The sequence below is a fragment of the Amblyraja radiata genome, chromosome 1 (assembly GCF_010909765.2).
Source record: "Amblyraja radiata isolate CabotCenter1 chromosome 1, sAmbRad1.1.pri, whole genome shotgun sequence".
In the NCBI taxonomy this organism is placed as follows: domain Eukaryota; kingdom Metazoa; phylum Chordata; class Chondrichthyes; order Rajiformes; family Rajidae; genus Amblyraja; species Amblyraja radiata.
This window is the reverse complement of record NC_045956.1, coordinates 176,693,439-176,708,958: the sequence shown is the minus strand read 5'-3', so window position 1 is coordinate 176,708,958 and position 15,520 is coordinate 176,693,439. Positions and strand designations below refer to the sequence as shown.

The 15,520-nt window shown below is 47.4% G+C and overlaps 1 protein-coding gene across 1 annotated transcript in view; it reads right to left on the bottom strand.

Moving 5' to 3' along the window:
• The window catches only part of gfra4 (GDNF family receptor alpha 4), a 77,643-nt gene extending 64,130 nt beyond the window's left edge, over positions 1-13,513 (bottom strand). Inside the window, exons 1-2 of the mRNA XM_033040893.1 lie at positions 13,210-13,513; positions 5,947-6,027 (exon numbers count right to left, since the gene is read on the bottom strand). Of these exons, the coding sequence (XP_032896784.1) occupies positions 5,947-6,027; positions 13,210-13,513 (385 nt within the window). The remainder of the gene's footprint in view (positions 1-5,946; positions 6,028-13,209) is intronic.
• Positions 13,514-15,520: the final 2,007 nt, after the last annotated feature.

Genomic DNA, 15,520 nt, shown 5'->3' with positions numbered 1-15,520 from the left:
CTTGTGCCAACTTGGTGCCGGGATGTAACGCTGAGGCCCAGCAAGGCGCTGGTCAGGCTGCATTTGGCGTATTGAGAGCAGTTTTGGTCCCCATATCTGAGGAAAGATGTGCTGACATTGGAGAGGGTCCAGAGAATTATCCCAGTGATGATTTAGTTTGCGAAGGAACTGCAAATGCTTGTTTACAACGAAGATAGACACAAAATGCTGGAATAACTCAGCCGGGGCAGGCAGCATCTCTGGAGAAAAGGAATGGATGACGTTTCGGAAGAAGGATCTCAACCTGAAAAGTCACCCATTCCTTCTCTCCAGTGATGCTGCCTGTCAGTCTGAAGAAAGGTTTCGGCCCGAAACATTGCCTATTTCCTTCGCTGAGTTTCTCCAGCATTTTTGTGTACCTTCGATTTTCCAGCATCTGCAGTTCCTTCCTAAACAACATGCTGCCTGTCCCACTGAGTTACTCCGGCATTTTGGGTCTATCTTGCATTTTGTGTCTGTCGGTGTAAACCAGCTCCTGCAGTTCTGCCCTACACATTGTAGCTTGTTCATCAATGTTAATAACCATGAACAGGAATAGCATAGGTAAAGCCCTGATCGCCGGACAGCAACCGTCCTGTTATTGAGTCATAGAGTCATACAGCGTGGAAATAGGCCATTCGACCCAGATTGCCCACACCAACCAACATGTCCCAACTGCACTAGCTCCACCTGCCTGCATTTGGCCTGCTGAGTTACTCCAGGACTTTGTGTTTGGTTTAGAGATACAACACGGAAACGGGCCCCTCCGACCCACCGAGTCGGTACCGACCAGCGATCACCACACACTAATGCCCCTTGTCCCACTTAGGAAACCTGAACGGAAAGCTCTGGAGACTTTGCGCCCCACCCAAGGTTTCCGTGAGGTTCCCGGAGGTTTTTGTCAGTCTCCCTACCTGCTTCCACTACCTGCAACCTCCGGCAACCGCCTGCAACCTCTGGGAACCGCACGGAAACCTTGGTTGGGCCGCAAAGTTTCCAGAGGTTTCCGTTCAGGTTTCCTAAGTGGGACAGGGGCAATAACACTACTCTATCCTACACACACTCGGGACAATTTACATTTACCAAGCCAATTAACCGACAAACCTGTACGTCTTTGGAGTGCGGGAGGAAACCCAAGATCTTGGAGAAAACCCACGCAGGTCACGGGGAGAACGTACAAACTCCGTACAGACAGCGCCCGTAGTCGGGATCGAACCCGGGTCCCTGGCTTTGTGAGGCAGCAATTCTACTGTTGCGCCACCGATTGTTACACTGAATTGCTATTGCTACTGTTGTGATGTGTTAACTACAGTGTTTACAGCACGTTCCCTTGGCCAGCACTGAGGTGATTTGTTAATGCGCTCTTTTCCTTTCAGATTAGCCGTTCTAAGTGAGTTGACGCCATGGCAACGGGCCTTCATGGTCAGGCCACGCACACTGCATTTACAACAACTGGGACTTGAAAATGGCGCCAAACTGGCGACTCTGTGTACTGTGTACTACACACTTGTACTGTATCTGAGATGCTTATCTAACATGTAGCTAGGTGCATACTTGTACTGAACCGTATACAAAAATGAATTTCAGTGTACCTCGGTAAAGTGACATAAAAAAAACCATGCTAAAAATATAATGGTCAATTGGCACCAAACTGGAGCTGAGATGCCTGTAGACTGGAGATGGGATAACTAAGGCTGAGTGTGGCATGGTGGTGCAGCGTTAGAGTTGCTGACTTACCGCGCCAGTGACCCTGACTGGGTTCGATCCTGACTACGGGCGCTGTTTGTACGGAGTTTGTACATTCTCCCCGGGACCGCGTGGGTTTTCTCCGGGTGCTCCGGTTTTCTCCCACACTCTAATTGTAAAATTGTCCATAGAGTGTAGGATAGTGTCAGTGAACGGGGTGATCGCCGGTTGCACATGGACTCTGTGGGCCGAAGGGCCTGTTTCCGCCTGTTTCTGTATCTCTAAAGTCCAGAGGATAGCTCCTTCTCTCAGAGTCTGGTATCCAATGTCAAGCGATTTACGCATCAAGAGATGAGGTGAGCGAGTTTTCTTGTAGAGGAGCCAAGAAGGTTAAGAAGTGATATGACGTTGAAGTGTAAGATCATGCCGGGTTTAATAGAGGTAAGTTTTTCCCACTGGTGGATGTTTCAAGGGAATGCTGCTTTAAAATGATAGATGAAAGAAACAAGAGGGATGCATGGAAGATTAATATTTTGTACAGTGAAACATCTGGCTGTAGAATTACTGGAGGCAGATTTAGCCAAGGCATTCCTGATGGCAAAGACAAAAGTGTTGGAGGAACACAGGCCATCACAGTGGCGCAGCGGTAGAGTTGCTGCCTTACAGTGCTTACAGTGCCAGAGACCCAGGTTCGATCCTGACTACGGGTGCTGTCTGTACGAAGTCTGTACGGCTCCCCGTGAGTTTCCCCCGGGTGCTCCGGTTTCCTCCCACATTCCAAAGACCTGCAAGTTTGTAGGTTAATTGGCTTCGGTAAAATTGTAAATTGTCCTTATTGTGTAGGATGGTGTTAATGTGCGGGGATCGCTGGATGGCACAGACTCGGTGGGCCGAAGGGCTTGTTTCCGCGCTGTATCTCTAAACTAAACTAATCTAAACTAAATCTGGAGATAGAAAATAGGTGCAGGAGGAGGCCATTCAGCCCTTCGAGCCAGCACCGCCATTCATTGTGATCATGGATGATCACACACGGCAAATTCTGGAACCAACATGGGTGTTTGGAAGCTCCAAGAGTGGTAGCAACCGCTTCAATAAGTAGACCTTAGCAAAGCTGTCAAGACCTCCAAAAAAAGTGAGCCAGTAGTTTAGTTTAAAGATACAGCGTGGACACAGGCCCTTCAGCCCATCGGGTTGGTGCCGACCAGCGATCCCCGCACACTAACACTCTCCTACACACACTGGGGACAATCTACACATATACCAAGCCAATGAACCTACAGACCTGTACGTCTTTGGAGTGTGGGAGGAAACTGAAGGTCTCGGAGAAAATCCACCCAGCTCACAGGGAGAACGTACAAACTCCATTCCGAGTGCAGCAACCATAATCGGGATCGAACCCGGGTGTTTGGCGCTGCAAGCGTTGTAAGGCAGCAACTCTACCGCTGCACCACCGTGCCACTGAGCCAGTGTAAGGAGATAGATTCTAACTGTCTGACTTGAATAGTTTCATATGACACTATATTTAACATTATGTTTTCCGGAGGGTTGATATGAGTGAGCTTTGGACAGAGGATCCAGCGCTCTTTTCTAAATACCAACCAGGATCTGCAGATATCCTGTGTTAAAGATTTCCCCTGGTCTCTAAGGCTCCAAGAACAGAACCTTCTCAGCCATCCTTGTGGTACTGATGGACATCCTCATGAAGTTACCTGGATCGGGCAGGCCTCCAGGAGACCAGTCCAGCTGCACTCAAGGGCAACTGGACTGGGCGACTGGACAAGTTTCACCGTACCTTAATTGGTACATTTCTTAGTTTAGTTCAGAGATACACCGCGGAAACGTGCCCTTTCGGCCACCAGGTCCGCGCCGACCAGCGATCCCCGGGCATTAACACTATCCTATACCCACTAGGGACAATTTTTACATTTACCAAGCCAATTAACCTACATACCTGTACGTCTTTGGAGTGTGGGGGGAAACCGAAGATCTCGGAGAAAACCCACGCAGGTCACGGGGAGAAGGTACAAACTCCGTACAGACAGCACCCGTAGTCGGGATCGAACCCGGGTCTCCGGCGCTGTATTTGCTGTAAGGCAGCAACTCTACCGCTGCACCACCGTGCCGCCCTTACATGTGACAATAAACCGACATTGGAAACCTTGAAATAGTGCCAAAACCTGCCGACCCTTGCATATGTGTAGAAAGAAACTGCAGATGCTGATTTACACCAAAGATACACACAAAAAGCTGGAGTAACTCAGCGCGCGCGACAGGCAGCATCTCCGGAGAGAAGGAATGGGTGATGTTTCTGGTCGAGACCTTGTATATGGTGTCCGTGGACAATTGGTATAGACTATTTCTATACGCTGTGTGCATAATCTGGGATTATGTTTATGTGTATTTGATAATTTACCGAGCTGTGTGCAAAACAAAAGCATTTCACTGCACCTCAGTATATGTGATAATAAAGAAACATTGCACCTTTGAATTGGTCGAGTAGAAATTAGAGCAGGCTTGTGAGGTGGAAGGAATTATGTTTGATGGACACTTCCTGTTGAGTAATGCCCCTGTCCCACTTAGGAAACCTGAACGGAAACCTCTGGAGACTTTGCGCCCCACCCAAGGTTTCCGTGCCGTTCCCGGAGGTTGCGGGTGGTTGCCGGAGGTTGCAGGTAGTGGAAGCAGGTAGGGAGACTGACAAAAACCCCCGGGAACCTCCGGGAACCGCACGGAAACCTTGGGTGGGGCGCAAAGTCTCCAGAGGTTTACGTTCAGGTTTCCTAAGTGGGACAGGGGCATAACATTGCTTCAACTAAAGTGAACAATCACTTAGATATGTGTCCTCTGGATCTCTGCTTTCATCTATTCTGAGTCAACAAAGACCAAGGAATCAAAATAAAATCATTCAAAGGATGTGAGCAAGATAGTAGAGTAAGTAAATATCTGTAAATGGATCGATTGTAATCATGTATTGACAGGTTAGCACGCAACAACAGCTTCTCACTGTACCTCAGTACACGTGGCAATAAACTAAACTCAACTGGATTTCTAAATGGTGAATCTGTGGAATTAATTGCCACAGACAGCTGTTGTGGAGGCCAAGCCAATGGGTATTTTTAAGGCAGAAATAGATAGATTTTTGATCAGTACGGGTATCAGGGGTTATGGGGAGAAGACAGGAGAATGGGGTGAGGAGGGAGAGAGAACAGAGAGATAGAATGGCAGAGTAGACACGATGGGCCGAATAGCCTAATTCTGATCCTATCACATGATCTTATAAACTGATGTTGTTGAATTATTCAAAAATGAAAGAGTGTGGAGGATAAGATGAATATTTTTAAACCGGAGATTGGAAGGTTCTTGATTAGTAATGGTGTCAGTGGTTATGGGGGTTATGGGGAGAAGGCAGGAGAAGGGGATTGAGAGGGAAAGATAGATCAGCCATGATTGAATGGCAGAATAGACTTGATGGGCCGAATGGCCTAATTCTGCTCCTATCGCTTATGAACTTGCGTGATTACGTGGGTGCCAAGTGGAACAGAGAATTTCCTGAAGAAACATGTGTGTGAATGCAAAATGGTGGAAAGAAGTTCATACGTGTTAGGAGCAGAGTTAGGCCATTCGGCCCATCAAGTCTACTCTGCCATTCTATCATGGCTGATCCATCTTTCCCTCTCAATCCCATTCTCCTGCCTTCTTCCCATAACCTCTGAGAAAGAGAGAGTATCTCTTGGTGCTTCTGGCTCTCCCCAGTCTTTGCCTCGACTGACACAGTCCCAATACACTCTGCAGGCTGTGTCTGAGTATACAGTGTTGTTGCAGCTGTTGATAAAGAGGAGACTCACCCAGGCACGGAAATCGCTATCAAAACATGGGGGGGACACAATATCTTGGCGGCTGCGCGCGCGCATGTGCTCACACGCGAGGCTTGGCCCGTGGGCCCTGTGGACGGTAACATCGGGAGCTGACCTGGTTGGTGACCGACTCCAAACTGCAGCAACAACAGCTTCGTCCACCCCAAATCGTGGGGCTTCAATCAGTTCGTTCGCAGGGACTTTCATTTTGATTTCAAGCCGCGCCGGGCGATGAAAGATCCCGCGAACATGCTGATTCAGCTGTTAGAATGCGTCTGATAAAGTCCGGATTACAAAACATGGGGGGGATTGTCCCGCACCTCTCAAAGCAAGGGGGGACATGTCCCCCCCCCCCCCCCCCCCCCAGGATTTCCGCCCATGGACTCACCTGCTGTGATGGAGGCCAGTCTGGCATAGTCATATCCTCGCTTGCTGGGCTCGTAGGGTGAGCTGTCGTCCGTCTCCTCCCCTGCAAAGGATTAACAACAGTTAGGGAGGCGCAGCGGTTGGAGTTGCTGCCTTACAGCGAATGCAGCACCGGAGAACCGGGTTCGATCCTGACTACGGATGCTGCCTGTACGGAGTTTGTACGTCCGCCCACGTGACCTGCGTGGGTTTTTTCCGAGATCTTCGGTTTCCTCCCACACTACTAACACGTACTGGTTTTTTTTGGTTAATTGGTTTGGTAGAAGTGTACATTGTCCCTAGTGTGTGCAGGATTGTGTCCATGTGCTGGGATCGCTGGTCGGTGCCGACTCGGTGGGCCGAAGGGCACGTTTTCGCATTGTATCTCTAAACAAAACTAAACAGCGACGTTCACCTCAGCTTGCTTCAGCTGTTTCAGCATGTGTGAGAACTGCCAGGAGAGGGAGGTAGGGAGAATCAAAGGAGGACATGGTGTGGGGTACTTTGTAACTTTGTCGCCGGCCTTTATGTGGCAGCTGTTTGCATACCTTGGGTGTACAAAGCAAAGAATTTCACTGTGACTTGTCACATGTAACAACAAAAGCATCCATTCATTCATTCATTCATTCATTCATTCATTCATTCATTCATTCATTCATTCATCTGTTTAGTTTAGTTTAGAGATACAGCATGAAAACAGGCCCTTTGGCCCACCATTGTGTAGGATAGGGCGAGTGTACAGGTGATAAATGATTCGTGCGGACTAGGTGGGCCGATGGGCCAGCTTCCATGCTGTTTCTCTAAACTAAACTAAACTAAACACGCTCACAGGGAGAACGAGCAGACTCCACATAGACAGCTCAGACAAATAACAACACAAGAGGCTGCAGATGCTGCAATCTTGAGCAAACGACAAAGTGCTGGAGGAACTCGGGCAGCACCAGTGGAGGATAGACACAAAATGGGGGAGTAACTCAGCGGGACAGCCAGCATCTCTGGAGAGAAGGAATGCGTGATGTTTCGGGTTGATACCGTTCTTTAGACTGGGAGTCAGGGGAGAGGGAGACACAGAGATAAGGAAGGGTAAGGTGTGAAAAAGAGACATCAAAAGAGATGCTTTCAAGGAATTCAAAGAATAGACAATAGACAATAGGACACTGTGATCATGGCTGATCATCCACAATCAGTACCCCGTTCCTTCCTTCTCCCCATATCCCTTGACTCCGCTAACTTTAAGAGCTCTATCTAACTCTCTCTTGAAAGCATCCAGAGAATGCTTTCCACTGCCTTCAGAGGCAGAGAATTCCACAGATTCACAAATCTCTGGGTGAAAATGATTTTCCTCATCTCCGTACTAAATGACCGACCTGTTATAGACCATTGTTAGCAAGGAGAAGGTTACTCCAGGACTTTGCGTCTATCTATCCATGTACTTGTACCTGAGAAGATTACGGAGAGTCGGTTTGTCAAGGAGGACTCTCTCTAACTTCTACAGGTGCACAGTAGAGAGCATGCTGACCGGTTGCATCGTGGCTTGGTTCGACAACTTGAGCGCCCAGGAGCGATAAAGACTACAAAAAGTAGTAAACACTGCCCAGCCCTCCATCGGCTCTGACCTCCCTTCCATCGAAGGGATTTATTGCAGTCGCTGCCTCAAAAAGGCTGACAGTATCATCAAGGACCCACACCATCCTGGCCACACACTCATCTCCCTGCTACCTTCAGGTAGAAGGTACAGGAGCCTGAAGACTGCAACAACCAGGTTCAGGAATAGCTGCTTCCCCACAGCCATCAGGCTATTGAACTGAACTCAAACAAATCTCTGAACATTAATAGTCCATTATCTGTTTATTTGCATTTTATCTGTTTTATTTATTCATGTGTGTATATATTTATACAATGGTATATGGACACACTGATCTGTTCTGTATTCATGCCTACTATATTCTGTTGTGCTGAAGCAAAGCAAGAATTTCATTGTCCTATCTGGGACACATGACAATAAACTCTCTTGAATCTTGAATCAGGTGTAATTGGTTCTTGAACTTTGCAATAGTCTGTGTGGCTCAACAACCTCCTCCGGCAGCTCGTTCCATGCACCCACCATCCTTTTATATTTTTAATTAAAACTAAATTCATATGTGACAGCTGATGGTGCACAATATTTATCGGGTGTGGGAAGAGGGGGATTTCTTGTAGCGTGTGTGTTGGGGATTCACACAGTGGTGTTGCAACAACCATTAATCATGCCGTAATATTGCCCGGAGCCACTGAAAACCACCCAGTGTCTGAGCTCCTAATGGAAACTAATTAGTCAGCCAGAGTTGTTAGCACTGCTGGCCTTGTGCCCAAGCACCAAGCATTGACCATGGGAATGTGCTGACAAACGAGATCCAACACAATTTCAAAGACATTAGGTCGGCACAGTGGCGCAGCGGTAGAGTTACTGCCTTTCAGCTGGGTGACCTGGGTTCGATCCCGAATACTGGTGCTGTCTATACGGAGTTTGTACGTTCTCCCCGTGACCTGCGTGGGTTGCCCCCGAGATCTTCGGTTTCCTCCCACACTCCAAAGACGCACAGGTTTGTAGGTTGATAGGCTTAGTAAATGTAAAAATTGTCCCTAGTGTGTGTAGGATAGTGTTAATGTGCGGGGATCGCTGGTCGGCGCGGACCCGGTGGGCCAAAGGGCCTGTTTCCGCGCTGTATCTCTACAAAACTGAAATATTTCCAAGAAAAAAGGCCCTGCTGCTTGAACGTGGCACAGAGGCGCAACTGGTAGAGCCGTTGCCTCAAAGAGCCAGAGACCCAGGTTCGATCCTGACCTCGGGTACTGGTAGTACGGAGTTTGCACGTTCTCCCTGTGAGCACGTAGGTTTCCACCAGGTGCTCCAGTTATTCTCCCACATCACAAAGACATGCGGGTTTGTAGGTTATTTGGCCTCTGTAACATTGGCCCTAAAGTGCATGGAGTGGATGAGAAGATCATAAGAAATAGGAGCAGAATTAGGCCATTCGGCCCATCAAGTCCACTCTGCCATTCGATCGTGGCTGATCTATCTTTCCCTCTCAACCCCATTCTCCTGCCTTCTCCCCATAACCCCTGACTAATCAAGAATCTGTTAATCTCTGCCTTAAAAATATCCAATGACTTGTCCTCCAAAGCCATCTGTGGCAATGAATTCCAGAGATTCGCCACCCTCTGACTAAAGAAATGTCTCCTCTTCTCCGTTCTAAAGGTACGTCCTTTCATTCGGAGCCACGGCCTCTGGTCCTGGACTCTCCCACTGGTGGAAACATCCACTGTCGGATAAGGTAGAATTAGTGTTAGCGGGTGATTGATAGTTGGCACGGAGTCAGTGGGCCAAAGGGCCAGCTTCCATGCTGTATCTCTAAACTCAACTAAACTTAATTACTCCTTTGGAAGGCTTAGGAGCATTGCCGATATCTGGGTAATGCATTTCCAAAGAGCATGAAGTATCCTCTCCAGTAGAGGTCTTCCCTGGTGTTCTGGAGTAAAATGTCCCACCCATGACCAGGATCAAAAGTGAATTTGAAAGCTTCCTTCAGGGTCATTTTGCTTTCATCCTTTTGAAGTGATTTCCTGCTAGCTTTCAACTGCGAAGAGTAAAGCATGCTCATATCTCTCTACCCGCTGCAACCCCCCTGCCAGCGCAGTCCCAACTCCCCCAATTACTTGCTCTGGAGAACGTCTCTCAACGAGAGCGTATCTTTCATCGAGTTCACTGCCCGCCGGGGGAATTCATATCTTCCGCTGATGTATTTTACTCCAGATGCACATTCATTTTGCAGAATTAGATCATATCCATCGTGAGCTGAAAGCTAATCAGCTCCAGTTGCTGAACTAGATTAAAAGGAGCCCAAGTTATGGAGTCACTTTTAAGGAGGAGGGAGAAGGGAGGAGAAATTAGGTGCAAAAATGTAAGAGAGACCCACAAAGCTGGAGTAACTCAGCGGGACAGGCAGCATCACTGGAGAGAAGGAATGGGTGCCTCCTGCACCTATTTTCTATGTTTCTATATTTCTATGCTGCCTGTCCCACTGAGTTACTCCAGTTTTGTGTGTCCATCTTTGGTTCAAACCAGCATCTGCAGGTCCTTCCTACACAGGTGAAGACATGTTTTACTTCCGCCAGTTGTGAAAGGCCTGGATAGAGTGGATGTGGAGAGGATGTTTCCACTAGTGGGAGAGTCTAGGTCTAGAGGGCGCGGCCTCAGAGTAAAAAGGACGCACCTTTAGAAAGGAGTCGAGGAGGAATTTCTTTAGCCAGAGGGTGGTGAATCTGTGGAATTCATTGCCACATAGGGCCAAGTCAATGGATATTTTTAAAGCGGAGGTTGACAGGTTCTTGATTAGGAAAGGCGTCAAATGTTACGTGGAGAAAACAGGAGAACGGAGTTAGGAGGGAAAAATCGATCAGCCATGATCGAATGATGGAGCAGGCTTGATGGGCCAATGGCCTAATTTTGTTGCTATGTCTTATGGTCTATTGTCTTATAGGAGAGGAGGTGGTGGAGACAGGATCATAACAGCACTTAAAAGACATTTGGGCAGTTACTTGGACAGGAAAGGTAGAGAGGGATAAGGGGCCAAACATGTGCAAATGGGACAAGTGTAAATGGCCGATCTTGGTTGGCACGGACGTATTGGGCCATAGGTTTTGCTTCCATGCTGTCTGGCTCGATGAGTTTAATACTTCCTTAACATACATTGAAAAAAATGTTATCATAATTGTACATTTTTTGGTCATTTCATTAGTAATGGAACGCGAGAATATAGTTTCTTAGGCCCCCTCGGTCATGTCTGACCATGGGTGTCTCCAGGGTGCTGTTCCCTATATGGAGGATGCCTGTGCATGACTTTGTTTAACGTGGGGAGACTGGTGCACAGACAGCCACCCCACGGTCCTTGACAGATCTGGGTCAGGATCCAGTGGCATGGAGTCCAAGACCCTTTTCTGCTGCAGCCTTCATCCGCCTTCCCAGCCGTTGTGACGCTCCACTAAGGTCAGCCATCGTCCTCCGCCTGTTCCACCGTTGAGGTCTTGGTTGGGTTGCTCTTTGTCAGAGACTTCCCCCTCGAACTCATCGCCATGGGTGGCCCTACCAGGAGCATAGCTCCAGACGGCATCGCTCTCAGGATCTAAGTTTCTCCATCATGACAAGGTGACAATCCACGGAGTTTGAGAGTGATCGTAGCAAAAAAGCAATACAGCAAAGAGGGATAAATAGTTAGTGATAAATGGTACCTGAACTCATTGAACACCTTAGTTACCAGAAGGATGTCTCAAGACACGGCGGAGATGTTGTCTCCAGTAGTGGGAGAGTCTAGGAACAGAGGGCATAGCCTCAGAATAAAAGGACGTTCCTTTCAGAAGGAGATGAAGAGAATATCTTTAGTCAGAGTGCAGTGATTCTGCGGACCTCGTCGCCACAGATGGCTGTGGAGGCCAAGTCAATGGATATTTTTTAAGGCAGAGATAGGCTTGATTAGTACGGGTGTCAGGGGTTATGGGGAGAAGGCAGGAGAATGGGGCTGGGTGGGAGAGATAGATCAGCCATGATTGAATGGCGGAGTAGACTTGGTGGGCAGAATGACCTAATTCTGCTCCTATCACTTATGAACTTATGAAGAGAGCCAAGGTTTCTTATTGTGCAGACAAATGGGCTGGCTGGATTAATTGTACGGCGTATAAGGGCCATCAGTATCCCTACAAGTAATTACTGTCAGCATAAAAAAATGATTTAGCACACAATGGGCTTAATATGAGCGTAATAACACAACAATATGACTAATTCCTTGAGCTGTCGTTGAGGTAAAGCAATCAAGAGTCACCAGGTGTGGATTTAATGCTACTGGATTTAATGCTACAGGATTTAATGCTCCTCGATTCAATGCTACTGGATTTAATGCTACTGGATTTAATGCTACTGGATTTAATGCTACTGGATTTAATGCTACTGGATTTAATGCTACTGGATTTAATACTCCTGGATTTAATGCTCCTGGATTTAATGCTACTGGATTTAATGCTACTGGATTTAATGCTCCTGGATTTAATGCTACTGGATTTAATGCTACTGGATTTAATGCTCTTGGATTTAATGCTCTTGGATTTAATGCTACTGGATTTAATGCTACTGGATTTAATGCTCTTGGATTTAATGCTCATGGATTTAATGCTCCCGGATTTAATGCTACTGGATTTAATGCTCTTGGATTTAATGCTACTGGATTTAATGCTACTGGATTTAATGCTCTTGGATTTAATGCTCCTGGATTTAATGCTCCCGGATTTAATGCTACTGGATTTAATGCTCCTGGATTTAATGCTACTGGATTTAATGCTCCTGGATTTAATGCTCCTGGATTTAATGCTACTGGATTTAATGCTACTGGATTTAATGCTCTTGGATTTAATGCTCCTGGATTTAATGCTCCTGGATTTAATGCTCCTGGATTTAATGCTACTGGATTTAATGCTCCTGGATTTAATGCTCCTGGATTTAATTGAAGGAGGCTTTTCCCGGATCACAACAATGCAAGAGCCTGTCTTCCTGATTTGGGGGGAGGGGGCACAGATATTAACAAGGCAACATCCATTTAGTCACTAATCAGCAAATGGAACTTATGTGAAAGGACACAGAATGTTGGGGTAACTCAGTGGGTCAGGCAGCATATCTGGAGAAGGATTAGAAGACATGTTACTGCAAACAGAATTCACGATTGAAACTACAGTGACCTTTCATTTAGTTTAATGTCACATGTACCGAGGTACAGTGAAAATCCCCACCAATAAAAGTGAGTAGATACTCGCTCAGACAGATGACAGTGCCCGGAGGACAGTCACACACAACAAAATAGATGTACAGTGACATCTCTGGTTGCTTCAGCAGGAAGATTTCGGGGAACGTATGAAGTGAAATAATCCATTCTGCTATGTATTGTGGGGAGAGAGAGAGAGACGAGAGGGAGAGAACGGTAGAAGAGAGAGAGGGAGGGGGAGAGAGAGGGAGAGAGCGAGAGAGAGAGAGAGAGAGAGGGAGAGAGAGAGAGAGAGAGAGAGAGAGAGAGAGAGAGAGAGAGAGAGAGAGAGAGCGAGAGAGAGCGAGAGAGAGCGAGAGAGAGAGAGAGAGAGAGAGAGAGAGAGAGAGAGAGAGAGAGAAAGAAGACGAGACGAGAGAGATGGCGAGCGAGGAGAGAGAGATATAACATCAACATCTAACCTCGTGACATGCTCTGATGAAGGCTCCAGTAGATGCCGAGACAGACTTTCTCCTTCTTCATGCCTCGCTTGCACTTGCAGTTGTGCAGTGGGCTGGAGAGGAGCGACACCATTGCTTTCATGCACTGGTTCTTGGCCCCGGGGCCGAGCGGGGCTGCACTGCTGCCTGCCATGCACTGGCGGAATGTCCGGTACTTGGAGCTGCACCTGGGGTCACTGTTGCAGGTTTCACTGGCCTGTAGGCAGTCACTGTGAGCCCCTTCCACCTTCCACAATCCATCTGTCAATGGGGGGGGAAATAACATGTCCACATTTAATAGAGCAGCTTACCTTCCCAAACTAACATAAAACATACATATCACCATTAAAATGACCGAAGATAGACACAAAAATCTGGAGCAATTCAGCGGCATCTCTGGAGAGAAGGAATGGGTGAAGATGTTTCGGGTTGAGACCCTTCTTCACACAAATTAAAAAGTAGTGGTGTAAATGTTAATGATAGTGTTAGACACAAAAATGGTAAATGTTGTGTATGCCAATGGTAGGGTTAGACTCAGAGGTCCTTCTGAAGTCTCAAGGATTTCTGAGTCTAACCCTACCACTAACATTTACAGCATTTACCATTTTTTGGGTCTAATCATAATCACACTATATTAGCCGAGTATGTTTTGCAACATACGAGGAATTTGATTTGCCACACAGTCGTACCAATAAAAAGCAACAGAACACACAAAACACATTTTAACTGTGATGGGAGGCGAAAAAAAAGTTCAATCTCCTCCCTTCTTTTGTTCTCCCACGGTCGGGGGCCTGAAGCCTTCCGTTGATGGGGCGATCTTGGCTCCCGTAGCCGGAAGTCGGGCACTCTGTGTCGGGGCAATCAAGCTCCTACATCGGGGGAATCTCAGCTCCCCGGGGCCGGATGTTCAGTCCTCGGGTCGGGGCTGGTCGTACCGACATGCCCCATCTACACTAGGCCTACCTGCCTGCATTTGGCCCATGTACCTCGAAACACGTCCTATCCATGTACCTGTCTAACTGTTTCTTAAACATTGCGATAGGCCCTGCCTCCACTACCTCCTCCGGCAGCTCGTTCCATTAACGCACCACCTTTTATGTGAAAGAGTTGTGTGTGGAGTGGCTCCCTTACAGTGCGCACATCGCCAGAGGCCCCGGTTCGATCCTGGCCACGGGTGCTGTCTGTACGGAGTTTGTAGGTTCTCCCCGTGACCTGCGTGGGTTTTCTCCGGGTGCTCCGGTTTCCTCCCACACTCCAAAGACGTACAGGTTTGGACATTATTTGGCTTCGGTAAATATTGTAAATGATTCCCCAGTGTGTAGGATAGTGCTAGTGTATAAGGTGATCGCTGGCCTGCACGGACTTGGTGGGCCGAAGGGCCTACCCCTGCGCTGTAATTCTAAAAACAGAGTGTGCATGTGACAATAAATGAACCTTTGAACATTTGAACAAACAAAAAAAACCGGAACTAAACTTATGACGATGGTCAAGATAAAACCAAAAAGACTCTCAAATTTGGGCAGGACGGGGTTAATGACACTGCAATGTGCATCTAGCTGTCTGCATGGAATAGAATATGCATGAAAGATTTTGTTACAGCATCCTGAGAGAGATATAAATACACTGGGGGAGATGCAGACGAGAAAGAAAGAAAGATGCTGCCAGGAGTAGAAAATTGCATTTGAGATATACTGGTGGATAAGGCTCAGATTATTTTTCTTGGAACAGGTGGAGAGTGGACTCAATTATAAGGAATGACCTCTGTCCATTATTTGATCTGCCAAAAAAAGCAGCAGGCATGGATTTAATGCGGTTAACAAAAGGACTGGAGGGGGGAGGAAGACAAATACTTTCACCCAAGGAGTGGTTATGGTCTGGCGCTCAGTGCATGAAAGTGCGGGAGAGGCAGAAGCCACATTTAAACCATCCTTGGATGTAGACTGGAAGATTCTTGAGTACTTGCATAACAGGAGGTGGTACAGTGGGCAGCCCTCAGCTCCTTGCCTGCATAGAAAGCCATACAGCGTGGAAACTGGCCGCTCAGCCCAACTTGTCGGGGTGGGAGATTGCAACCTTCACGTGGTCCGCCCTGTTTCGACAAATGCAATCGACCCGGCGTGCACAATCAAATAAGATCAAATAATAATAATAATAATGGATGGGATTTATATAGCGCCTTTCTAATACTCAAGGCGCTTTACATCGCATTATTCATTCACTCCTCAGTCACACTCGGTGGTGGTGAGCTACTTCTGTAGCCACAGCTGCCCTGGGGCAGACTGACGGAAGCGTG